The sequence below is a fragment of the Hippocampus comes genome, unplaced genomic scaffold (genome assembly GCF_001891065.2).
Source record: "Hippocampus comes isolate QL1 unplaced genomic scaffold, H_comes_QL1_v1.1 scaffold32, whole genome shotgun sequence".
NCBI classification, from domain to species: domain Eukaryota; kingdom Metazoa; phylum Chordata; class Actinopteri; order Syngnathiformes; family Syngnathidae; genus Hippocampus; species Hippocampus comes.
In genome coordinates this window covers 809,550-835,969 of record NW_017806239.1, presented here as the reverse complement: position 1 = coordinate 835,969, position 26,420 = coordinate 809,550, and the positions used below count along the sequence as shown (strand labels likewise).

The window sequence follows — 26,420 nt, the reverse complement described above, 5'->3', positions numbered from 1 at the left end:
TCCATCCAGTCGTACCATCTATATGATTTGTCAGATTCAGCCTTTTGGTTCCGCCCATTTTTATTTTTAACCAATCGTATTTAAGGAATTAATGGTCACGCGTGGGGTTGGTCGTGTTAAACAAAGAGTTACTATGAAGAACAAGATAGTGCTTGGATGATACATTTATTATAGTGAAGTGGACTACTTTTATCGGAAAGTAACGTTATATGCGTTAGGTGTATCATCCTGTAAAAAATAAACACAATGTGGTTTCTTACTAGTTTTATTATTTTTCAACATTATGTTACATTCTCATTAGTCTTGAGTTTTATCACACCCACCCAAAAACGTTATTGGTGGAAGTAAAATAAATCCCACAGGAAATCTGATAATGCGCATGCGTTGTCCAGTGTCACTACGTAGTTGTTGTAGTAACAAGGAAGATTAGCGGCGATGCTCAATTCTCTCGGCACAACTAAGCTTGTTAGCTTTTTCAGCCACCCTGAAATAAAGGCAAGTGAATTTTTTTGTGTCCCCCCCCCCCTCTACTACAACACGTTGCATGTATTATCAGTATTTTTTTCCTTTAACTCACAACGCACACAACTATCAATTGTTTTGTTTTCTTTATTTGGTTGCTTGTCAATTACAAGTAGCTAACATTTGTTCGGCTGTCTTGGTTTAATATTTGTAAAGACACGTACCGAAATGGCAAACTATTTTACATGTAGAGCTACAAAGCATCTCTTATGGTATGTTCGTTCTTATTGGAGTGGCATCCTTATTGGATTCAGAGATGATACAAATAAATAAATACGTAAATCAACAACATTGTACTTATCTTGGTTTGCCTCAGGAGGGAGCTACAATGGCACTAACCTGATCCCAGGAGGATTTCAGGTGTCTCTCCCTCTCTGGAAATGCCCGCCGTTGCCCCGGATAAAGAGGAGTCCGATTCCTCCTCTGAGGACGAACATGAGTGAGTTCTTAGTCGTTTGTACCTCCTGTCTTGTCCAAATGTATGTCATCCATCCACACACAACAAACACGCTTGGTCCTCTTGACACAGACACAGTCACACATTTAATCCCTGAAGCACAATTATCGGTGCCCTGACTGCGAGTTGAATTTGTTTGTTGAGCACGCTCGTATCTGCAAGGTTTTTTTTCCCCCCCAGTGAAATAAATGGAGTCCCACATTGTACCCCATCTGTTGTGCGTCCCTCCGCCACCGGGGGCATTATATTGCAGACATACAGATAGACAAGAAGATGAGTTACACCACAGTCTCTTGATAACGGGCTTAATTGCTGTTTTCATAGGTGAACAATTATGGAGGTTCGCGATCCGAATCTCGTGTCTCTGTGTGGAATTTGCATGTTGTGCTTCGTCTGAAAACATGCGTGCATACTTAATAGTTGGGTTTGTAGGTGAATGGTTGTTTGTCTATATGTGCCCTGTGATTATCTATTACCAGTCCAGTGTGTACCCCACCTCTTGCTCAAAAGTCAGCTGGGTAAGGCTCCCGTTCACCCTTGATCCTAATGAGGATTTGTGTGTTTTAAATAATAGACAGATGGATGTTGCTGGGAAACTACACTCGTAACTGTTGGGACTGTACGATGAAAAGGATGACAAAAGGTGTACAGTATAGTGTAAAAAGGTGCCTAGTAGACACACTTTGAGTACGTACACATATGTACCGAATTAAAAGTGTGTAACAACCGAAGAACATGCACAACTTCTGCAGCATGAACACAACAACAAGATGAGGTAGTGTTTAACTTAGCAATTGGTTTCTTCCCTTTCTGTCTTACGCTTCAGACACATTGCGAGCACATAACATTTCACTCGTCTTAATCATTGTTTTCTCCAAAGTAAACAATGGTGAAGATGATATCTGCTCAATTGTGTCTCAATCCTGGATACCTAAACTGGGGGCAGCAATTATTTACATGCCTCCCAGCCTTATCAGGAGCAGCCATGGCTGATTGAGTTCTTCCACAACAACATGCTCTCTTATCATATTGTCAGCGTGATAAGCAAGCTGTGTCTGGTGCACTCAAATAGCATAAGATCATTTGTTAGTACAGTATGTGGGTTTTGCTCTGGTCCAGCTCCCGCTCATGGTAAAATTAAGGAAATCTGACTTCCATGGTGACTCATCGAAATGTTTTTTTTTTGTTTCTTTTGAATGATTAGAGACCATCCCTGCATTGCCTGGAGTGGCCTCAGCAGGACAATCCCAATCTTCATATTTTTCCCTGAAGCCATTGTTTCAAAGGATGGATCTATCTATGCTGGTGGAGGTACTTGGAAAAAATTATATTTACTCTAAATTCCGAATTGATTGTTAAAAAGACTATAATCTACTATATCGGTTCTGTGACACTGGTTGGTTTCCCAGTTGTTGTAATTGCAAAACAATGTTTCTATAAGATACTGCACAATATCACGTAAAGTACTTTTTTCCTCCTTAACACTTTGCTACCATCAAATCTTTACCAAGTCTTTATTTATAGTTCATCTGCTTTTTATGTGAAGTAACATATGAACATTTTGACCGTCATACATATATAACAAGTATGCTGTATCATAAAACTACTAAAATTAAGTACAACTACTCACAAAAGATTTCGGATTTCAATAGAGAGAGAGAGTCAGAAGATGTTTACATGGTATAATTTCACCAAGAAGCATTTTAAAATGTCTTGCTGGAATGGAAAAAAAAAAGAACAAAAAAAAAACAGAAGAAGTAAATTTATCTTTATTCCTTGGTGCCACTGTCAGTGAACAGAGGTCTTCTGAAATTGACATGTTTCATGTGACATCATCCATGATGGCGTTATCACCATCTCGCTTTGTTGATTGAGGCCTTCTTTTCGTGGAATTACAAATTGCACAATATTGGCGGTGTGTTGGAGATTTCCACGTGCATTAAATAACGATCTGTTTCATTTTTCTAGAGCGATACAACATGGCCTTCAAGATCGTGCGCACAGAGAGTCGCCTGGTGCGGGGGATCCTGACCAATCATGGTTTCCATGAGGTAATCTTCTCCACAAAATGAGACGAATGTAAAAGGTTAGCTTCAAAATGACCATTTACGCTATTTATGTGAACCGCCTTTGTGTAGGATAGAACAGGGCTGCCCCCCACCCAAATAATAACGATGTCAAAGCCTGGGAACGCAAGCATGGAAAGAACCAAAATGACCTCAAGAGCATTAATCTGCTTTCACAAGGCCATACAATCCCCATTATTGCTTCTTCCAAGCAGTTACAATTAATTCTCTTTTTATTTCATTTCAATGCTTCTTGACTCCCAGAAACCCATCATCAAAGGCAGACGAGTGTCTACCACAGTGAATGGCCAGAGCCAGACTTTAATAAGGCTTTATTGCAAACATCTGTCTCCTCTAGACATCGAGCACTTCATGTGAACACAGCCTCCATCCTAATGAATGGCTGGAATCAAGCAAAACAGATTAAGATAATGAGTATGTGACTTAGCAATCATTTTGTCATAATTTCATTCGAGCGCGGTGGATTTCTCCAGTGAGGCTGCCTCTCATGCACTACCAAGCCGCATGTTTCCTCGATGACGTTGTTGTTCATGCGCATCTTTTGCAATGTTCAGTGTTGTGGCGGTGCGAAAGTCAGATGTTAGTCAGGTGCACACTCATCAAATTTACTCCCTGCCAAGTCCCGAGTCTGCTCATTGGAAAAATATTATGTTTTTTAAAAAAAAAATTTTTTTTTAGGTTCACTCAAATAGCAACGACTTCAACCTCATGTGGACTGGATCCCACCTGAAACCTTACCTACTGCAAAACCTTCAAGATTTCCAAAAGGTCAACCACTTTCCTAGGTGGGAGAAAATTCAGCGCTTTGACTGGTTCATTCTTGATATGATCTTTCTTATTTAAATCCAATGAAAACAACCATTTCACACAGAAACGGAGGAACCTCCCGACTCAAACAAAATCCATTTCGTGACACCGGTTGACTTACAATTTCAAAATGAATACTCTGATTGGAAATAATCTCAAATCAGAGCTTCAGACTACCCCTAAATGGTGGGCTTTAGCACCTAAAATTTGAGACAAATTAAAGAAATGTTTGAAAATGTGCTCATTTTCTGAGCACATTTTGACTTACATTTTACATTTTGACTGTGCTAAAGTCAAGTCCCGGGGGCCACATTTGGCCCCCGGGACTTGAGACACCTGCTAAAGTCTCAAGAGATTTGCGTGACATCGCTCCATCAGGCAGGACATTTGAACTCCAAATTTTGTTTGATTTTTGAGTCGTGTTTCCTCAAATTTTGGCTCAACTTGGTTGAAACTTTTCTACTGCACATACCAGTAATTTTATTGGCTATGGATTCTACATTTGTATTTGCATAGAAATGAATTGAGACTTTTACAATGCTTATCTTGTTCCAACCCTTTCCCTTTCAAATTTTTTTTGTCCTTTGATGATAAACGTACCTCTTTTGCTATTAATATTTGTGACTGATGCGACTGGATAGCAAAATAACTTTCAAACTCACCACAAGCTCCTGCTGGCGTTTCTCACGTTCCTGTACTAGCCATATTTATCTGCCATGTCCATTTGCAGATCGTATGAACTGACCCGCAAAGATCGGCTTTATAAAAACATCCAACGAATGCAGGAGGGCCATGGCTTCAAAAACTTCCACATAGTTCCACAGACCTTTGTGCTCCCGTTGGAATACCAACAATTCTGCAGTAAGTGGCTGCTTTTCCAAGTATAGAGCCCGTTTCCGTCCGTTCTTCACTGACAGTGTACAGCTAAGAAAATTAGCTACACCTGCACATTCTAATCCCGTATTGTCTTTGACTTCCTGCTCGCATCTCAGGTAGTTATGCCCAGGACAAGGGCCCGTGGATTATTAAACCAGTTGCATCTTCAAGAGGACGAGGCATCTACTTAGTCAGCAATGTGAGTAATTGTTCCATGTGGATTCTGTGATGGCACTGAATTTAACCAAGTCCTCCAAAATAGACATAATTCCGAATTCCGAGATATTTCCAAGCAGTGACAGGGAAAACATTCAATCTTGTCTGTCATTTTTTGGCTCTTTTAAAAGCATTAAAAGCGTGTGTTTGAGTATGATGGCTCTTAATATTTGGGTTTCACATCCAAATCCATCCATCCATCTATCCATTTTCTGATCCGCTTATCCTCACAAGGGTCGCAGGGTGTGCTGGAGCCTATCCCAGCTGTCTTCGGGCAGTAAGTGGGGTACATCCTGAACTGGTTGCCAGCCAATCGCTGTCACATCCAAATATGAAGCTGATAGTTGCATTTAATACGGCATTGTATACTGCATTGAATACATGCAATTGTTTTCTCGTTCCTTTTAATGTGGTCCAAAAATGACTTTTACAGTACATTATGTTTTGATGTTTGTATTTATATTTTTATGTGAAGATTCCGTGCAGGCAGCTTGGATTCAGTTCTCACTCAGTGCTGGTGTGTCAATGTGAGTGTGAATGGTCACCTGTCTCTATAAGTGCACTGAGATTGACTGGCGACCAGTTCGGAGTGTAGTCAGCATTTTTCATCAAGAAGGATGGGATTGGCTCCAGATCCCCACAACCCTCAACTGGATAAGTGATTTACAAAATGGATGAATGGATTTTACATGTCGAAGTCATTATTCGCCACTGGTGTGAGAATAGTGTAAGACTAGTCATTAACATTTTGCAGGAAATTGTCAGAGAGAATCGTGTGCGAGTTGTACAGTACTTTACAGTTGGCTGAGCAGATGTTATCTGTGGCGGCTTGCACTCTATTTGAAAGAACGATCAACTCGTGTTTGAAACATGAATTAATTTGGTGGAGTAAATCACACACTTCAAGGTCTTTTGCTTTCTGGAGCAGCTCCACAAGCCTCTCACTGTCTGAAAACATTTACACAATTCTTCTTCTTCTGTGGCATTTTTATGAAAAGAATGTCAGAGTGATGTTTAGAGAAAAAGAAGATAGACAGTATGTACACTTTTTTGGTGTGTGTTTTCTCTGAACTGTAGCCAACTTTGAGGTTAAACACTCTCCGGCCGTTAATTTCAAGTCAATTTGTTTACCATTTATTTGCAGCATCTTTTAATCTCATAAAAGCCAATGTGACCTCCGTTGGTCATTATCACTTCATCCTTCTGTGTTGCGTTGATATCTTTTAACTGTTTGAGATGCGAGTTGCTGCATTACAATCACAATAGAGACACAAACAAGCCAAATTCAAATCATGTAACAACTTTTTTGTGGCGTCCGGATCTGGATCATCATTTTGCTGAAAGATTGTATGATTTTCATCCCCGACAGCCAAATCAGATTTCAATGGATGAGAACATTTTAGTCTCCCGCTATATTCATAACCCTCTACTGATCGATGGTGAGTTGTTTCTAATCTTTTGGCTGCCACTGGCACATTTGACTTGGTTTGGAGAGAATCCTTACGATTTGTCTTCACTTGACATTTTCTCCCGCAGAGTTCAAGTTTGATGTGCGCTTGTATGTGTTGGTCACATCATATGATCCACTCCTCATCTATGTATATGAGGAAGGCCTCGCAAGGTGAGTGCTTTATGGACTTTTGTCATGTGATAATTTCTTGAGCCTCTCCAACAAAAAAAGAAGCCAATTTAAAGATAGATAGATAGATCGATACAAACATCAATACATGTCAATTTCTTTTATGCATGTAAACATCAATTTTTTAAACAAAGGTTAAGAATTCTCCATTCAAATGTTTGAAGAGTTATTCAGCAAAGATTTTTGGGAGGAACATGCAGTTTACGGAACCCCGACTGTTATTCCCTTTTTGACCAGCAGAGAGCAGACGAAACATATCCGACCAAAACTGGTCTGAGGGAAACAGTGGGTTTTGGACTTTGTAACTTCTCTATTGTTAAATCGGATGTATAAAAGATATAATCATACAATGGACTACTATATTTGCATCATTAGTTGCATGTATTAGGGGCAGTCATGTTTTTTTTTTTCCTGAGCAGAGGCAATTACCAGGTGTAGTTACAGTTGGTAATCATGTACAGGTAAAAATACACAGCTACAAGCTTGATAGAAAAATCAATGTCATTTTTACTGATGTGCAGCAAGCCAGAGAGTGGATTTTGTCTCGATTAACGACTGTGAGTGATAAATGGGGCTTAAATTCTTGGTCCCACTTTTATCTGTTGACATTCCTTTGGGTTGTGTTGGAATTCAGGTACGGTCCATAATGCGTGCCAAGGAATTCTCATTGTTGCACATTTGGCATCTGTGCCTCTGAAACACTTTGAGAAAACTAATCTCTGCACAAAGTGTCCAGTGTCAGTTCATCGTTTAGAGAAATGTGATGAATATTTTTTGGGGCAAATTATAATTTATTTATTTATTTTTGGTGGCATAAGTAGCTTCTATCTATCCTCAGATTTGCCACTGTCAAGTATGACAGGACTCCAAAGAATATTAAGAACACCTTCATGCATCTCACCAACTACAGTGTGAACAAAAAGAGCAGCGATTACGTCAGGTAATCCTCTTCTGAACTTCCCTTTTATGTGGTCAAAAGTATCAAGTACTGGAATTTTTTTCTTTAATCAAACAGGGGTTAGTCCATACCACAGGTGTCAAACTCAAGGGGGCCAGATTTGGCCAGCAACATCCTTGTATATGTTCTGTAAAAGCAAATTGTGTGTGTCGATGTCTACATCGTGTTTCTGACTAAAACCTGGACCACATTTGCAACTTGTTTTTACTTTTAACAACATTGAGATGCTGCAGTTTGTTACCAAACCCTGTTTTATATTCATTCATTGTAAGAGCACCTCTTCCATTTACAGTTGTGATGACCCAGAGGTTGAGGACTATGGAAACAAGTGGAGTATGAGTGCAGTGTTGCGCTACTTGAGGGAGGAGGGAAAGAACACCATATGTGAGTTCCCGCATTTTATTGTCTCCATTCCGCGATGATGTCCTCTAATGTGTCTCTTCATTTCCCCCCTCGCCCCAGTGTTAATGAGACAGGTAGAGGATGTGATCATCAAAGCTGTGCTCAGTGCTCAGACACAGATCGCCGCGGCCTGCAAGACATTCGTTCCCCACCCGACCAACTGCTTTGGTATTCATATCCTTGTCTAAAAACGCAAGTGACAGAAAGTGGAACAAATGCCAAGTAATGTTTGACTTGGCAGAATATGCTTTTGAACAGATGTGGCAAAGGTACTCACACTCTGTGCTAAAGCAGAAATACAGATACGTATGTACAAATAGAAATGAATTTTTACTGTCAGTGACATACAATACCCATTTTCATCCGACCCAAAAAATACTTTCCCTCTTTTATTACCTTGCGTCCCTTGCGTTATGCTCGTACAAAGAAAAAGAAAAAAGAATCACGTTGAGCTTGCTTGTGTTGGCTCAACTTTTATGCTAGCTAAACAATGCGCTCCAATTGCTTTACTAATGTTGTGAACGGACAACTGGAGAAAAAAAAAATGTGTGTGTGTGTGTGTGTGTCGGGGACCGGGAGCGAGAGAGGAGGCATCGACACAAGGACAGACACCGCTCACACTCGCACTCTCACCGGCACAAGAGAAAGAGGTGGGACAACACCCGAAACATTATAAATCTTCCCTTGCAGAGTGGCATTACCTCTTCAGCCTTGGAAGATTAGTCAAACATCCGTTTTGGGGAGAGAGAAAAAAATGGTGGCGTAATGTGGTAGCAAAATTGCACATCCTCATTACATTAAATTACAATGGGGCTCAGCACTCACCTGCCACCATTTAAAATGCCTCTCATAATTATCCCCAAATAAAGTATCATTCGCTCTCTTGTATTTTAGACCACAAAAACTTGTCATTTGAACAGGTATGTGAAGAGGTATAATACCCACTGTCTGTAACGCCTCTGGAGAACGTAACGGGGGGGTTTAAAACCGGCACATGTTACAAATTGAAGAAGGGGGAAAAAAGGGTGTAGATTATATTTGCCTTGTATGGTGCACCTTTATATGGGGTCACCATTCGCTTCCACCAGCCCTTGTGATCGGCCCCGGCCATCCCTGGGTTTACCGCACCTTACGCCCAAAGGCAGCTGACTCCAAATCACCTGCGACCTGAATGAGCATAATAAAAAATAGTGGGTTGGATAGTTTCCACACTATAAAGTGGGGATTAAATTGTAAAGAGACTTTGTGGACACTCTTTATACACATAATCTGTGCCATCATAAAACATTTATTAACTTTACGGGCACATTTGAGCATTTTTAACCACCGGACAAGTGGAGAGCAAGTTAACTACTGCTAATAGTGCAATGTAAAGTCATCTTTGATAGAAGTAGTGGGAGGATTGATTTCTATTTCCGGTTCTGTGGTCATTACCAGCCGTCAAAATTTGAATGGTGGTTCAGGCATATGACTGAGCAGTCAGTACAGAGACGTGTGGTGCGTTGTTACGTCATAAAAGTTCAATTTTCAGTTCTATGGTTATCACGTTTTGGCTTTCTTCATGTTGATGACATTTTGGAATATGTTTTCTGAAAAGCCAAAGAACAAGTTAAAAAAACATTTAAGATGATCGTTGAGTTTAGGTAACGTGTGGTGAGAGGCATGACAGCAATTTGGTTTCAGGGTTTAAGTACAACAACAAATGGATCTCATGCACTGCAGCGTGCAACAGCGTTTCCGGTGGAAATGTCAGATGACATAACAGTTTGTGCTTGCAGAGCTTTCCAAGTAAGGGTGTTCTGATTGGGGTTTTATGCTGATGATTTCAATACAGATTATCCACGAGTGAGTCCAATGCCGATCACACGAATTAGCTGGACATTTTTTCAATTTTAGAGCTGCTCACTAACGATTAATCGATGAATCACATTTACACATTTGATAGAAACATTCTTTCCAAATTTGCATCCTTGTTATACAAAAGGAACGTTTCAAATTGACAGTGCAGAAAATGCACGCATACTGTGCTTCAGTTGCTCTTTTAAACTACAACATGTCAGAAAATAGTGAAAAGTGTTGACCATTGTTTTCCTAATTAAAAGCAGATGTTTGCAAATGACATACTGTATTTGGATTTAAAAAGATAGTCGTATGCTTCCTGAAGGACTACAGAAAGGTGAGAATATTTGCTGTTGAGCTAATCAAGAGACGATTTGCAGTGGATGAAACACCTTTAAGGAGCCTTTCAATATGATCTTTTTTTTTTTTTTACATCGGCAGTGAAAGGCTTTGATCAACATGCGTAGAGATGGGTATCGTTAATATTTTAATGATACTACTACTCTTAACGATACAGCTTATAGATCCGCTCCCTTAACGGTATTCTTATCGACTTTTTTTCTTTCGAAAATATATATATATAAGATAACCTTTATTTGTCCCACAGTGGGGAAATTTGCAGTCTACAGCAGCAAAATTGGGGGGGGGGTAGAAAAGAAAAAAATGAAAAAAATTTTTTTTTATATATAATACCGTATATAATATATGATGTATTAAAAATATACATACAGTATATATGTATATATCAAAATTAGCTAATGATAATTAAAAAAATATATACTTTGTTATGTGTTAGACTTTTGTGATTTGTATTCGCCACGTAGTGCACTACATCAAACAATTCTCTGAAATAAGGTCATGTTCGGGGAATATATAATTGGTAATGCTCCCTGGGTTATCTTCCTGCATTTCACTGCTGTCCCTGTTTTATTTTCACCTTGCAAGACCCAAAAACCTCAATCGGCCAGGATCTCAACTACGGTTGAATTTTACCTCCCTCTATTGATGTCTTTTTTTACGTTGTGTTGTCATCTGATCTGGAGAGGTTGAGAAAAGTCACAATCTTATTTTGAGAAAGAAGTAGAAAGGTACACATGTCTGTTTTTAAATGTAGCTAGAGTAAAAAATCATCAGAAAGGTCACCACGTATGTCAAGTAATATTGTCTGACAATGTCTTATGATCACTTTCTAGTCACTCGAGATTTCTCACACACATGACCACTCCCCTCACTCTTTATAAAGGCATGCATGAAGTAAGTTATGAGAGATAATGGTGGGTGTGTTGACTAAGTCTCTATTCATGTTTATGATAGTACCTCTCCTCCCTTCAGCGCTGCCCGCCTCTTACAAAAATAAGGGACTCTGAAAAGTTGACTTCTGGACACATATTAATCATTGCTTCATCCTGGTTGTGGGCTGCTGCGCCAACGTGGATTTTTTTGTATGTACAAAACCACATCTGCATCAAGATGTCATCTGCACGCCAAGGTGTGACGGATGACCATGCGGGTATGAGCTTCCAAATGGTTTACTGAGCTCCAGCCGGGCCCTCGTGCGTGCTACCTAACAGCTGATGCAGCGCTTTGGATCTGTGACTGAAAGGAAAGTTTGCTTTTTCATGCAGTTTTGCTTTTAAGAACTCACCCTATTTCAGAGCCAAAAAGTGTTTGGATTGAGCAAAAGTCCTGACTGAGCTGCACAGCTTGTTCTTTGACTCGGTTTGAACACATTGAGAAATGACAAGGACAATACGTACCCTTAAAACAAGAAAAAGAAGAATAAAACTTTTTACTGTTTGCGCGAACAGCTGACTAGTTCAGCATTCAAATAGCAACTCAGTAATGGCTTTGCACAAGCTGCACATTTTAGAGATGCACAGACATGTATGGACATACAGAATATCTACCATATGTAGCTGAAAACTGTAGGAATTTGTTCCGAAGACACCAATTATCCCTTATTTTTGAGTTCAGTGTCATTCTGTTTGATTTAGATTGCCTCAAGCAAGTCAAAGTACTAGCAGTCTTGCCTACACGATTATGTTTCCTAAAAACAGACACTGATGATACGGTGGGACCGCCCTCATTATGAGTAACTCTCTGTAATCATGTTGTTAAAATGGGGGGGGTGGGGGGGGGCGCAGCGACCAAGGTGATAATCCATGATATTAGAATACAACACCTTATTGTCATTGTTAGGTGCACATACAGCAGGGATGGGTGAACTTAAATGCTGGAGGGGGGCCCGATTTATGCCAAAAATGCAATTTTTCCATTATTTAGATATGGACAAAATACATGCGTAAGTGCAAAATATGTGTTCGTGATATGTCATTTTTAATCATATATTTTTCAACACATATAAAGTATGAAAGATCCACTTTCCTAACTCAACCACAAAGTGCTTGAAGCAAACAACAAAATAATTTCCGTACTTTGTTTCCAGTGCGAAGAGCTCTCGGATAAAAATTACTGTCGAAGGACGGCAAAAAACTGCTGAACAAGATACCAACATTAAGAGCAACTACTCATTTTGCACATTTTCGTCAGAAAAATCAAGTCAGTCAAAATGTTACTATTATTGAGATACTATGTTTGTCCTGCATTGTCATTCCAAATCAGCAAATGATAATTAGGCCTACTCACATTGTGTTATAGTGTGCTATGAGACCACTTAAGTGAAAGTAAATTAGGTCTACCATCTAGTGGTGATTAATGATATTACATCTTATAAACTACAGCCAATCCCTAGATATTTGCAGGTTGGGCACTTTTTTCTTTTTCTTTTCTTTTTAAATTTTTTTCCCCATTTTGGATTTTTCTCATTTTTACCAGAATTATTTCCCCAATATCTCACTAGATTTTTTTTTTTGAAGGACAAATATATTCAGTGGTTATCAGCAATTTTCTTAGAATTTTTGGGGGTTTGTTGGGGAAAAAATGAAATCGATTTTTGGGGGGCGGAAACAATTAATCAAGTTGCCACCCAGAGTGTAGTTTTGGGCCGCATGTGGCCTGCGGATTGCCAGTGGCCCATCCGTGATGTACGGTAAAATAACGAATGATGTTTGAGACATCACAGATTATTTGCTGTTTGACAGATACACAGAAAGTACAGTATAGATTGAAAGCCATGGACACGAGTGCGCAAGTGTTCACTCAAGCATTTTCTGCTCCAGACTGAAAAACACTGGTCAGCTCTTGTGTTTGAGAAATTCTATTCTCCAAGACAGTCTTTCAGTCAAAAAAGCCTTCTACATTCTCTTAACTTTCTACCTTGGCAGCCCCCACGAGCATTCATCTTTGAACTGACAGCTGCAATATGCTTTGAAGCAGGTGGAGGCATCAGCATATGGCAGCAAATGCATGCATACAAATGTGTGCAGGCAGGCAATGGAGGTTCTTGTACAAGCACTTGGTGTTCATTTTTTTTTTTTTTTTTTTTTACACACTCCCTGGCTTGTCTGGAACAGAGCCATGCAAGACTATGAAGAACATTGTAATATTAATTTATTACAAATTGCTTCCTGACATTTTAATGTCTATTAATGGCTTCAATGCAATGTTTACTGTTTTGAAAAAGGATTTCTTCCCCTTGCTCAATTGGTACTGTGTATCTGGGAGGAAATTCTGGAACAAAATCTTTTTATAGCGCTAGAGTGTTTCATGTGGGCCGAAATAAAAACAACAGGTTTTTCGTTTGACATTGCTAAGAATTGCGTGCGTGTGGGACATGTGTGTCAGTGGCGAGTGGAAAATGCCACCCATGACGCTCCTCGCCACTGCTGTGTGATTAATGGACAGCCTTTTTTTTTTTTTTTTTTTTTTTTTTTTGCTGAGGGATGCTGATTACGAGATGTTTTGACTAAGATCTGATTAGCCAAGCCAAAGCCCTATTTTGTTACACACAAAACATTCCACTTACTGGCCCTGTGTTCCACCGAGCGTCCCTCATTAAGTGCCTAGTGTGGTCGGATCGCCTGTCTCTTGGTTTTACATTGGTCAGACACTCCCACGTTTTCTTGGCTGTGATGACACGAGCGCTGACCAAGATCAGACCCAACTATCCTAATATGGCCGACGGCTGTTAATTTAGACTTTGACAGTGCTTTCATGAGAAAGCAGCAATCGTTTATCACATGGTGATGCAAGACTACTTCAGTGAAGAAGATGCTTTGTTTTATTGTGGTTCTGATTGTGACTGCACAGCCAGGGGTGGGGATTCATCTTTTTTTTTTGTTTCGGGGGAGGGGGGGTGTTTTGTCTCTTGTGGTAAAGTTTCCAACAGTGCCTATCCAATAATAATAATAATAAAAAAGCTCTTCATCATCCCTTTTTCTCTATCGCGGTTGTCTCTTTCCCTCCCTCTGTAACGGGCCTGTTGCGGGTGTTCGCCGCCTCTCCTCTCCTTGTCTGTGGTGCTTGACGCAGGCCCGTTTAACAGCCGCAGAATCGACGTGTTTGGCTGTGAGTGGCTCAGCGGGCTCGTGGGTCACGCAGGCGTGGCGTCTGCTCCTAATTGGGGGGAAAAATGCGCGGCACATGGAGTCAGCTTGTCGGGGGCTGTGAGGTGGTTTAACACCTCCCCATTTTCCCCTTGTTGTTGTGGTGCCACCAATGAGGCTCTCCAGACTCTCAAAACAGTCAACCAATGGTCTGCTCCCCAAGACTAATATGTGGTGCCCTCGGGGCACACACCCACTCTTTTTAATCTGTGTGTTTTGACTTTAAAAGAAAAAGAAAAAGGAATAAGCCTGCTAAGTGGAAAAGAAAATCCTGCCTGTGCTAAGTAGTGGGGTCTTGTCCATCCACAGATGTTTATAAAAACTCAACTTGTGCAGATTTTGGCTTTGAGGAAGATGGCAAAATTTGATCTGTTCTATCACAAATATAAAATATTTAGTTCTAAAAGCTGCAGCCTTGTGATTCTGCCACATTTTTCATATACAACCAGTTTAATATCATGAATAGAGATGGCACAGTGAGAAAAGTAGTGGAGCAGTTTAAGTCGGAATGGACAGTTGACTAAATCTCCTTGATGGACAGCGGGGAGAATGAATGATAAATCTCTTGCTTATGGGGAGATTGCTCTCTGAACTTTGGCTTTGATGCCAGCGTTGCATTGCTTAGACCGATGATGCCCGGAGGAGTTGTGCTGCATTGAGCTACATTTAGCCGTCATAAAGTCTCTGGAGAATTCCTAACGGGATTAAATGCCACTCTAAGCTTTGTGTTGTGATGATTGCAGCTAACTCATAGGCATTAATATAATGCCGCCCCCACCCCACCACCCAAAAATATATGTATCAATCAATAAATAAATAAAATAAAAAAAACATAAGGCCGTTATTTTCTACTGGAGAGGTCCGAGGTGTTTTGATTGAAACACTTACTAGTCATCAAGTGGTTCAGTGACCTTACAGATGTTTTCCATCTGTATATTGGCAAGGATTTTTAAACACATTTAAAAAAAAAGAAAAAAGAAAAAAAGCAACTAAACCTGTTCACGAAAACTGCTCTGACTTCTATTATGAAGTGCAAGTCATCACTCGCTGTCCCGCAGTCTCTGGTGTGTTTAACACTGGCACTGAGCTGAGATGCTTGAACAAGCAACACAAGTTGTGGCGACCTTGAAACCTCCATCCCCCCGAGTCTGTTCTCAACACAGTCTGTTCTTTTGAAGTTCCATTAATGTCTTGTTTTTTTTTTTCCTTTCTCTTAAATTTCAGCCGAGCTTTGTAGAATAGTGTGTTTTCCCTGCACTGTTTCAGTTGGGTCCACTGTGACACTCCCCAGAGCGGTCCACACATGTTTAAGGGATACGTATTCAAAGGGGGGACACTGACACTGCAGCGAGTATCAGTGTGGGAAACAAGAGGGAAAACTGGCTCTCCCCAGATGGACAAGATAGTAAATTTAATGATGAGGGCAAGCTCCTCTTGGGCGCTGCTCTTCTTGTTAATGAGTTCTGACAAGATGTAGACGGACATATTGTTCCCAGCTATGAGGACATTTTTTGACTGTATCTACAAAACTCTTCACGACCACGGTTTGTTTTTGATCCCCTGCCTTACATAAGCATTTAACGGCCGATGAAATGTGTATGCACTTAGTCCACGTCGTAGAGCCAAGCCCTCAGTAGCAGCGCTGGATGAGTGTTTTCTTTTGAGTGACTGAGTCTGTAACGTGCACGTAATCCATAGCAGAGACACATTGGCCATGTTGCCAAATGCCACATAATGGGGCTCTGATAAACCTCTGGAAACGCTCGCGACTTTGATACTCCTCAGATTTTATTTGCGGCGATAGGGCCTTGCTTTTGCTGACTTTCCAAGGGCGTGGGGAAAAGCTTTTGATTCGTTACGACTTTCTCTTTGTAGAACTTTACGGATTTGATGTGCTCATCGACGCCAACCTGAAACCGTGGTTGTTGGAGGTGAACCTTTCTCCATCCTTGGCTTGGTGAGTGACACTTTCCAAAGTGTGCGCCTTGAACTTGATGTTTGAGCGGGATTTGTTTTACAAACAAGCACGAACGAAAATTTTGGGAATTTTCAACAAAAATATGCGGTTATTGGATTTGTGAGTCATGCAAGTGTAACGCTATTTCGCCAAAATAGGACACCTTGATTTTGCACTTGATCTTCATTGAATTGCGTAACTTGCATTTACTTGCAGTGATGCCCCCTTGGATTTGAAGATAAAGGCCAGCATGATTGCAGACATGCTCTCGCTTGTGGGTCAGTGCACTCTAAACCAGTTTTGACATTTTAAATGTAACTGATTCCTTGTGTTTATTCTTATGAAGAACGTTCATGGCATGTTGTATGCCATGCAACTGGAGGAGACGTTGTTGTGCGACTTGAGCTCGAATTTAATGATATCTTACTACAGGGCATTCGCGTGAGAGCTTGTTGATTGCACAAATTATCTCATTTGAGTATCGAGTAAGCAAAAACATTACACTTGCGATTGTGTTGATCGTTGGTGATTGATCGCATTCCATTTGCACAGCTTGTAATACAACCTCATCTGTTCAAGAAGCTTCATCCTGGCCGTTTGTATTTGCTAAACAGCACAGAACACAAAGTACAGCTGCGGTGATGGGTATGTTGTCAATTTTGTGGCCTGGAACCAAAAATCTTGCCAGCAAACACGTCAAGAGATCACAAATAAAGATCATGACTTGATGATAAGTCACTCTCAGTAAGACAAGCGGCGATTTCATGGAAATCAATCCATCGTTCTCGAGACGCTTTCGCTCAAAACCACAAGTATTAGCTTCACTGAGGCGCCAGTGTCAGTGGAGACACTTGGATGAATTGGCTGTAAAAAGTGCCAATCTATCAAATTGATGTTGATCCGCTGTGAGATGAAGTCATGGTGCGATGCTTGTCATTGAGTGTTTGCTGTTTACGGTATGCACCGTTTTCTTTTTAATGAAATACAACTGCAATATCTTACATACACTGACGCATTTCTGACCATTTGCTAACCAACATCGTTAACTGCTGATAATTACAGTGGGTTTGTGGTGTGTCATGCACAGATCGTCTCGCTATCGTGTGTCCTGACAGGCTGGATCTGCCTAAAAATAGAACAAAATGAATCTTCAGCATGTAGACATAACAAATAGTAGCCCGAAGTGGCGTAAACAAGGTATGAATGTGTTTGAACAAGAGGTCTCCTCCCCTAATAATTGACAGTGCGTGAGTTTGTATTTTATTTTATTTTTCCATCCACAACCCTTGCAGACACAGACAATCTGAAAGCTCATTATCGTCATTTTAGAGAATGTTGTTGATTCCAGCCAAAGCAGGGCACGGAGAGCCTACCTATTAGTATGTGTCAATCAAACTCGTTTCATACGTCTGTGGTTCTCTCCTAATCGTATTCGAGAGAAAAATGCCTTTGCGCTTGTGCATTCCGATACAAAAGTATGAGTCAACGGTGCCGTGCCTTCAAGCAATGAAATCGGGTCATTAATGAAAGGATGGAATCATCTTGTCTCTTGTTTTCGGAATGAGACGTTTCACCAAGCCAAGTGAAAATCAGTAGTGGCTTGTAAAACATAACACGTCTATTATGTACGCACCAAAAAATCCCAATCAATTCTGTCTGAAAATACATACTCGGGTTACCCCTCAGACGTGAACTTGATGTTTGAGCGGGATTTGTTTTACAAACAAGCACGAACGAAAATTTTGGGAATTTTCAACAAAAATATGCGGTTATTGGATTTGTGAGTCATGCAAGTGTAACGCTATTTCGCCAAAATAGGACACCTTGATTTTGCACTTGATCTTCATTGAATTGCGTAACTTGCATTTACTTGCAGTGATGCCCCCTTGGATTTGAAGATAAAGGCCAGCATGATTGCAGACATGCTCTCGCTTGTGGGTCAGTGCACTCTAAACCAGTTTTGACATTTTAAATGTAACTGATTCCTTGTGTTTATTCTTATGACGAACGTTCATGGCATGTTGTATGCCATGCAACTGGAGGAGACGTTGTTGTGCGACTTGAGCTCGAATTTAATGATATCTTACTACAGGGCATTCGCGTGAGAGCTTGTTGATTGCACAAATTATCTCATTTGAGTATCGAGTAAGCAAAAACATTACACTTGCGATTGTGTTGATCGTTGGTGATTGATCGCATTCCATTTGCACAGCTTGTAATACAACCTCATCTGTTCAAGAAGCTTCATCCTGGCCGTTTGTATTTGCTAAACAGCACAGAACACAAAGTACAGCTGCGGTGATGGGTATGTTGTCAATTTTGTGGCCTGGAACCAAAAATCTTGCCAGCAAACACGTCAAGAGATCACAAATAAAGATCATGACTTGATGATAAGTCACTCTCAGTAAGACAAGCGGCGATTTCATGGAAATCAATCCATCGTTCTCGAGACGCTTTCGCTCAAAACCACAAGTATTAGCTTCACTGAGGCGCCAGTGTCAGTGGAGACACTTGGATGAATTGGCTGTAAAAAGTGCCAATCTATCAAATTGATGTTGATCCGCTGTGAGATGAAGTCATGGTGCGATGCTTGTCATTGAGTGTTTGCTGTTTACGGTATGCACCGTTTTCTTTTTAATGAAATACAACTGCAATATCTTACATACACTGACGCATTTCTGACCATTTGCTAACCAACATCGTTAACTGCTGATAATTACAGTGGGTTTGTGGTGTGTCATGCACAGATCGTCTCGCTATCGTGTGTCCTGACAGGCTGGATCTGCCTAAAAATAGAACAAAATGAATCTTCAGCATGTAGACATAACAAATAGTAGCCCGAAGTGGCGTAAACAAGGTATGAATGTGTTTGAACAAGAGGTCTCCTCCCCTAATAATTGACAGTGCGTGAGTTTGTATTTTATTTTATTTTTCCATCCACAACCCTTGCAGACACAGACAATCTGAAAGCTCATTATCGTCATTTTAGAGAATGTTGTTGATTCCAGCCAAAGCAGGGCACGGAGAGCCTACCTATTAGTATGTGTCAATCAAACTCGTTTCATACGTCTGTGGTTCTCTCCTAATCGTATTCGAGAGAAAAATGCCTTTGCGCTTGTGCATTCCGATACAAAAGTATGAGTCAACGGTGCCGTGCCTTCAAGCAATGAAATCGGGTCATTAATGAAAGGATGGAATCATCTTGTCTCTTGTTTTCGGAATGAGACGTTTCACCAAGCCAAGTGAAAATCAGTAGTGGCTTGTAAAACATAACACGTCTATTATGTACGCACCAAAAAATCCCAATCAATTCTGTCTGAAAATACATACTCGGGTTACCCCTCAGACGTGTAATTAGTCACTACATTCCATTAGCATTAATGCTCTGCCTTTGTGTAGCTGGCAGCACAATGGCACCTAAATGTGTTGGACTAATCATGGTTTTGTGGGACACGCTAAAGCAGTGGTCCTCCCTCCCCTGTTGTCACCCTGGGACCCGCATGTTCCTGTTGTGGCAAAGTCACGACCCATTTTATAAGAAGTTAAGAAGAATAATTTTTTTTTTCTATTTAGAAATGGCCCCAGAAAATACACATAGTTTGTTACATTTTAAAACACAGTTTCAAAGAAGTTTGACACACGGCCAAAAGCTTATTGCTAGCAATGACCAGCGCTAGCCAAAAGCTGAGTTGCACTGTGCTGGTTTACAGAGTAGCTTGTGACTACAGCACAAGTGAGTACCATTTTCGCACGCTTACTCAATATTGTACATATGTTGTGCTGTATGTGGGAACTTAGTACAGTACTGTTCTTTATAAAGGCAGCATTTTTCAGACAACTCTTGTGCTGGATCTCAGTTGTCAATGAACTGAATGTTGTCTGTATGCAATTCCCTACTATTATTTTTTGTTTGTTTGTTTGTTTGTTTGTTTTAAGAGTAGTGCTTCAAGTACACAACGAATTGGCTTGGAGAGTGGAGGGTTTTGTGTCTCATAACTTTATTCCTGAGAACTGCAAAGGACCGTCCTTTGAGGAAGGCCCCTAATACTGTGATCCCTCGCTACATCGCGGTTCATTTATTGTGGCTTCAGTGCATTGCATTTTGTTTTTCAAAATGCTGTGTTCATTAACAAAAAAAAAAAGAAAAAAGAAAAAAAAAAGAAAATTAAGTGCTGAATGACTCAGCGGTTTTGTACATGCCTGTACTGTACCGTATACACAACTGGCAGTCATTCAATGCGCATGATTGGTTCCCGGCGCGACATCGACCAATGACAGCACAAGTGAATTTATCCCGCGAGCTGATTGGCTCCGCATCTTCGCAGCCCGACTCAGCACCTGCTATCAGGAGGAGTTGAATAGCTGTTGAATAGCCCTTGAGTACCACATGAGTAGCCCACTGGCCTGCTCACGACTGCGATGCATCTATTTTTGTATGTTGCTGTTCTAAAATAAAATCCCAATGAGCTGCATCTAACTTTATTTTGTTGCCATTCATCTATTCAACCACACTTTCAGTGGTGTAGTACATTTTGAAATGTCAACATTTCAAAGAAAAATTGTGTAGTTCATTTGTCAGTATTGTAGTGCATGACTAAACCTCAGCGTTGATGGAGACAAGTTAGGAAGTGCAACGACATCAAAATAATGTATACAAATTTGATATTTCAGAAGTGCGCTTCCAACTAGTTCATAATTGTACATAAGAAGAAGCTCTCCATTTCAAAATGGTTAGTCTCCTCTATCATATTATCAACATAGTAGCAGAAGAGCCTCCCTTTTCTCTGAAGATTTACTGTTGGTTTGTATGTAGCAAACTGTGTTTTGATTGTGTCCTAGTAGCGAAGATCAAAGCCAATATGAAGTAAAGCACAAATCAAATAGTTGAGAAACAATGTCATTGTTATGTAACAGCCCTTTTTATCACGAAAGGCTTGGTGTGTCAGGACCCCCTGATGAGGAAGCCCCGCTCGGAGCGAGTCATCCTGGACCCCGGCCTTAAGCAGCCTGCCCAAAGAACACAGGTACCGAGCCACGTTTCAACCCAGCGCCGGAGAAGCGCACTGAGTCATACTCCCACTTTCACCAGTCATGTCAAGCATCGCGTGCACTTTATTTCTGTGAGTGCGTCGACACACAATAACTGTTTCGTGGTGCCATGATGAAATGTGAAGGTCACGCCATGTCAGTGTTGCTGACGTCCTTCCATGGCTGACTTTGTCCACCTGTTGCTTTTACTGCACCCGCAGCCACTTTACGTTTTCTTTTCCTCCCCCATCCATATTAATTCCCTTTTACTTCTATCCCTTTGCAATTCCCTGACGTTTCCTGCCTTACCGGTAAGAAATTGCTTTTGCCCTTTTCCTGATTTGATTATGTTTCTTTTGCTGTTATTCACTGTGACAGGTAAATGGCCTGCGTGGCTTTCTAATGCAGCATTTTAGGAGATTTCTCATTACATTAGCAAAGTGGCCAGCATAAGTCAATGTTTGAAATACAACAACGTACCACTTGGCTAAAAAGCTTTGAACTTTTCTTTTTAGACTCACTGTGACAAACCCAAAAGCCTGATTGTAACTCAGACTTGTCATAGAGGTTGTTGAAGACCTCTGACCGCCTTGAGCGAACCTGTCGTCTTCCTTTACTTTGACTGGAGCAACAGTTGATCCTTTTATTGAGCGCTGAGGCCCTTTCACTTCTTGGCTGCCTTTGCATCCTCCCCCTAGTCACGTCACATGAATTAAAAGTAATCCTGTTGCTATTTAGATGACATTCTCTGAATGCGATCCTTTGGGGCGCTGTTCCGCTGTCCTGATCTCCACTCCTACCTCCTTGCCAAAGCTGTCAATCGCTGCTTGGTCGTACATGTTAAGAGAAGGCAACAAAAGTGCGGGGGAAAAATAACTGCCTTTATATGAATATGTGTAGAATGTATTTGTGTTAATTTGCAATACCGCACATGGTTGATATTGTAATTGTTGATGTGTCCTCGTTCCTCGGTTGTATAGTGGCAGAGGTCCCCAGTAGCCACGAACAGTGAAATAGTGGAGTGTAAAAACAAGCCAGAAGGAGACGACGTTCTGAGCTTGACTGCTGAGCAGGTACAGCCCTGTCGTTGTGCTGTGTGTTACATGTTCAGGCAGCATTTTCGGAAGACCTGCATGTCTTAAAACATGTGTTTTGTTTCGTTTCACTGTGGTAGATCAAAGTCCTGAGGAGGACAAGGGAGGAATATGAGAGGAGAGGAGGTTTCATTCGAATATTCCCTACTGAAGACACATGGGAGCTCTATGGGTAAGATGAGCCAAGATGGGGGGTAGGGGGAAGCCCGATTATTTATAATTCCAACATCCCCATCTGTCCATTATGTTACCCGTTATTATACTTTCCTCAGATGAGTAGGCTCAAATTACTGCCTTAAAGTAGACCTTGCAACATATTTAAAAAGGTACACCCACTTCCCCTCCCCCAAGCCACTCCTTTATGTTAAAATGCCATCAAAGCCTTTATTAGAAGAGGAAATCCATTTTTAGGCTAACAGTTATATTGCCATCTGAGGATTTACCTCTTGATTAGATACATGGTTATTTCACTACATGTGTTTTACAACGTCTTCTGCTTCCCTCCTTTTACCCTATTGAAGCTCATTTGCCTTTTATGATCATTCTGGTTTTGCCTATTATCTCCCATTTCTTAGTGGATATCTGGAGTCTAAGACATCATTGAACTCAATGTTGGCAAACAGACTTTTCCATGGAAGGTAAGCATTTCCATTGTGGTCAGGATCAGGGGGCTGGATCTCTCCTTCAGTTTATGGAAGCAGTTGGATTCCAGCATGGAGTTTGTTTTGTCTTTCACTTGGGTAGGTGAGAGGAACAGCTGAGAAGAGGATGTGCGCTCAACTTTTCCAGTGTGCCCACTGTCTATGTGGCATCGGTTGGGGACGGGGGAAGAGAGAGACTGTAGAACAACATTTATTAATATGTGTTACGAAAATGCACAAACATTCTTTCAATCAGTGGCCTTTGTTGTTGGTACGGCGTTAATTTATTGGCAACCTCTCAAGATTGTTTCAGACATCACATGGAAGAGTCTCCCTTTTGAGGTCGTTCAATGCTTTAATGCCTCGGTGACTGTTATTTAACATTTATCCTTTCTCCTTTGGACCATCACTGTCAGTCATGTCAACATCTGGAAAAACGACTCAAACTTACTAATCTTTCTCAGAGTTTGCTCTGCAACGTCTTTTTGGAAATGCTAATTTCCATATAAATCATTGGTATTTTTGTTGTCACCACGGTTGTGTTGACATGTCTTCTTCTGTCTCAAAGGAATGCGTGCGGGAATGCGCAGCTGCAGATGGACACACTTGATGGCTACCACGCCGTCCAGTATGAGAGGAAGCTGCCGTCTCTGGAGGCTCGTAAGAGGAGACGGCACCACCTGAGTCATCGCTCTGCTGCTGGAAAGAAAAAATGGGGTAGGCCTGATGTATGCTACTTCAGCTCGGCAAACTGCACTCTAACTGTGGGCTGGAGTGCACTTTTGGTTCCAATAAAAAAAATAAAAAAAATTCCCATGTGTCACACGAAGGTTAGCCAAATGTGGCTCTGTATGAGTTGATGTCATTGCAGCAAAAACAAAAAGCCTATTTTGAGTGTGCTGTGTGTGTTTGTGTGTGTGTGTGTGTGTGTGTGTGTGTGTGTGTGTGTGTATTTTCGTCAAAAGTTTGGTGATGCAACTGACATATGTCTTCCCCTTGCAATGTTGCATACCTCAGGGAAGGAATCCAAGGCCTCCCTGATGGAGAGCAGTAGCCTGGTGGGAGAGGACTGCATAGGGGAGAAAAGAGAGGAGACGAAACACATTCTCAAGCCAGTCTCACACAAGGTTTTGGTAGCAGAGCAAAGAAAACAAGTGGCTTCACCGGCGCAGAGCTCTCACGGCGACACTCTATCCAGCTCGCAGGCAGCAGCACGCAACAGCAGGCCCCGTGTCAACCTGCTTCACTTCCTCCAGCAGGGGTGGGACATCAGGTCAGTGTGTGTTCCAGGCGGCTGCTCACACTCCTTCATCATGCTCCCTCACTTTATTTTCTCACGCTAGCCTCCTTGCAATTTGACATGAAGGGCACGTTTGCTCCCACCAAAGGAGAGGAGTCATAAATTGCCACGATATTTACCTGCAGGCTTATGTTTTGATGGGGCTATTTTTATCGCACCACAGGAAAAGAGCAGAGTTGGTGACACCACTAATGTTGAGTGTCCACTTACTGGGATCTGTTGGCTCCTTGCTCTTATTTTGAACTTTTAGGGATGGACATAGACAACTCAATGAGAACTTTTGTTTTATGTAACTTTTTTTCCATTCACCATTTTCACAATTTTTTTAACACTTAGGTGTGAGGCTGTTTGTCCGCGGACCCGATTGATGTGGATCTTTTGAGGCTGATGCCGATTCTGATATTTGGCAGAAAAAAAAAACTATAATCGATTAATCTGCAGATTAGGAAAAAAAAATGTGTGTGTGTGTGTGTGTGTGTGTGTGTATGTATGTGTATGTATATATATATATATATATATATATATATATATATATATGTACTGTATGTGTATGAACAATTGATACCCACTTTTTTTGATCCCTAAAAGCTTACAACAATGAAGGTGTGAATTTCAGACATAACATTTCACTGTCTTTGTTTTATTTTACTTGTTTAACCTGAGAGCATATTGGTACGGCACCATATGATGTCCCATTATGTTGTTTTAATTACGCAATATTACTGTACATTTGATCCGATAGCTGGGTCAGATTTCACCCGATTGACAAAATCTTGTTGGAAACTCAAGAGTTTTTAATGCTAAAATGCAATTTCTTTCTGTCTTTTGTCTCCTCCCCAGTAAAGTGCAGGCCCGGATGACCTTTTCCTGTTACCTACAGCGGGTTCAAAAAAGACTTTTGGCAGAGAGCAGGGTCAAAGGCATTCCAGCTTGGGCAGACAAGGACAATGACCAAATGGTACAACAATTCAAAACATCTCAGTAGTTGAGTCTCAATGAACAGGAGTGTCATACAGTACCCTGGATGGAACATTGTCTTCTATTGATGTATCAACATTATATGCCAGATTTCCCCTTATTATTACTCATTTGTACCCTGGCTGTGGTTGAATTGAAGACATGGAGGAAAATGGGGCCTCTCAAGAAATTTGCCTTATTGGAAAGTTATGTTGCCGGACTGGAATTATGGCATGTATCATCATTATCTTCATCAGCAGCAACCTCAGACCTTTTAGGAACATCCTTGTGATGTTTGTCTGATTTGTAAGGCTATCCCCGACAGTGATTTGAAAGTGAAAGCAGAATTGTATTCATACTTATAATCATCACTCATTCATAATACTTGGCATCTGTTGCGTGTGTGTGTGTGTGTGTGTGTGTGTGTGTGTGTGTGTGTGTGTGTGTGTGTGTGTGTGTGTGTGTGTGTGGGCGTGTGGGCGTGTGGGCGTGCGTGCGCGCGCACAGGAGCTTGTAGTTCGCTTCCTGAGAAGGGCTGCCAGTAACCTCCAGCAAGACGTTAATGTGGTTTTGCCCAGTCACCAGCTACCAGTCCAAGACCGCAGACGCATCCTGTCCCACCAACTCGGAGAGTTTATCCAGTCTTACGAAAAGGTGCCTATTCTCAGAGTGTCATTTCACAGAAACACAGGAGACATCGTACGATTTCTTTTCTGTTGTACTTCCTTATCTTCTTAGGAAACTGCGGATCTAGTGAAAAAACAGCAGAACAGTACAGAGGAGAAGTGTGTTGCCGCCAGTGTGTTTCATGACTACATCACAACTGCGAGGTTAGACAAATGGCAAGCCTTCTTGCTGTGTTCAGTGGAGCGATTGCAATCGGCATCTCTCTCTCCCCCTTTTTTTCAGTGAAAGTGATCTGGAGGAAGTACTGACGTTCTACACACAGAAAAATAAATCAGCCACCGTCTTCCTCGGTACAAAAGTCAGGCGTGTTAAAAAAGCCTTTCATGAAATACATGCCTCCAAAGAGCCAGGCAAGTGTGAGACTCCCAAAAGCGAGTCCAATCCATGTTTTTTCATACTTCTCTTATGCTTGGTCTGGTTTATGTTTGATATTTTAATCATTCAAGCA

At 41.1% G+C, this 26,420-nt stretch overlaps 1 protein-coding gene across 3 annotated transcripts in view; it reads left to right on the top strand.

The window, feature by feature from the left end:
• The first annotated feature begins 55 nt into the window (after positions 1-55).
• The window catches only part of ttll5 (tubulin tyrosine ligase-like family, member 5), a 52,683-nt gene continuing 26,318 nt past the window's right edge, over positions 56-26,420 (top strand). For 2 of the 3 annotated variants that reach the window (XR_002166521.1, XM_019857375.1), the window contains exons 1-24: positions 56-495; positions 839-961; positions 2,184-2,290; positions 2,948-3,030; positions 3,745-3,851; positions 4,604-4,734; positions 4,866-4,948; positions 6,335-6,404; positions 6,502-6,586; positions 7,443-7,544; positions 7,855-7,946; positions 8,025-8,132; positions 16,184-16,265; positions 16,482-16,543; positions 21,198-21,289; positions 22,274-22,366; positions 22,468-22,559; positions 22,963-23,025; positions 23,597-23,745; positions 24,046-24,301; positions 25,169-25,286; positions 25,793-25,939; positions 26,024-26,115; positions 26,195-26,322. Coding sequence is in view for 2 of the 3 variants with exons in the window: in XM_019857375.1 (XP_019712934.1) it covers positions 903-961; positions 2,184-2,290; positions 2,948-3,030; positions 3,745-3,851; positions 4,604-4,734; positions 4,866-4,948; positions 6,335-6,404; positions 6,502-6,586; positions 7,443-7,544; positions 7,855-7,946; positions 8,025-8,132; positions 16,184-16,265; positions 16,482-16,543; positions 21,198-21,289; positions 22,274-22,366; positions 22,468-22,559; positions 22,963-23,025; positions 23,597-23,745; positions 24,046-24,301; positions 25,169-25,286; positions 25,793-25,939; positions 26,024-26,115; positions 26,195-26,322 (2,401 nt within the window). In the remaining variant the exon portion in view is untranslated. The remainder of the gene's footprint in view (positions 496-838; positions 962-2,183; positions 2,291-2,947; positions 3,031-3,744; positions 3,852-4,603; positions 4,735-4,865; positions 4,949-6,334; positions 6,405-6,501; positions 6,587-7,442; positions 7,545-7,854; positions 7,947-8,024; positions 8,133-16,183; positions 16,266-16,481; positions 16,544-21,197; positions 21,290-22,273; positions 22,367-22,467; positions 22,560-22,962; positions 23,026-23,596; positions 23,746-24,045; positions 24,302-25,168; positions 25,287-25,792; positions 25,940-26,023; positions 26,116-26,194; positions 26,323-26,420) is intronic. The other variant, XM_019857376.1, reaches the window with a different exon arrangement.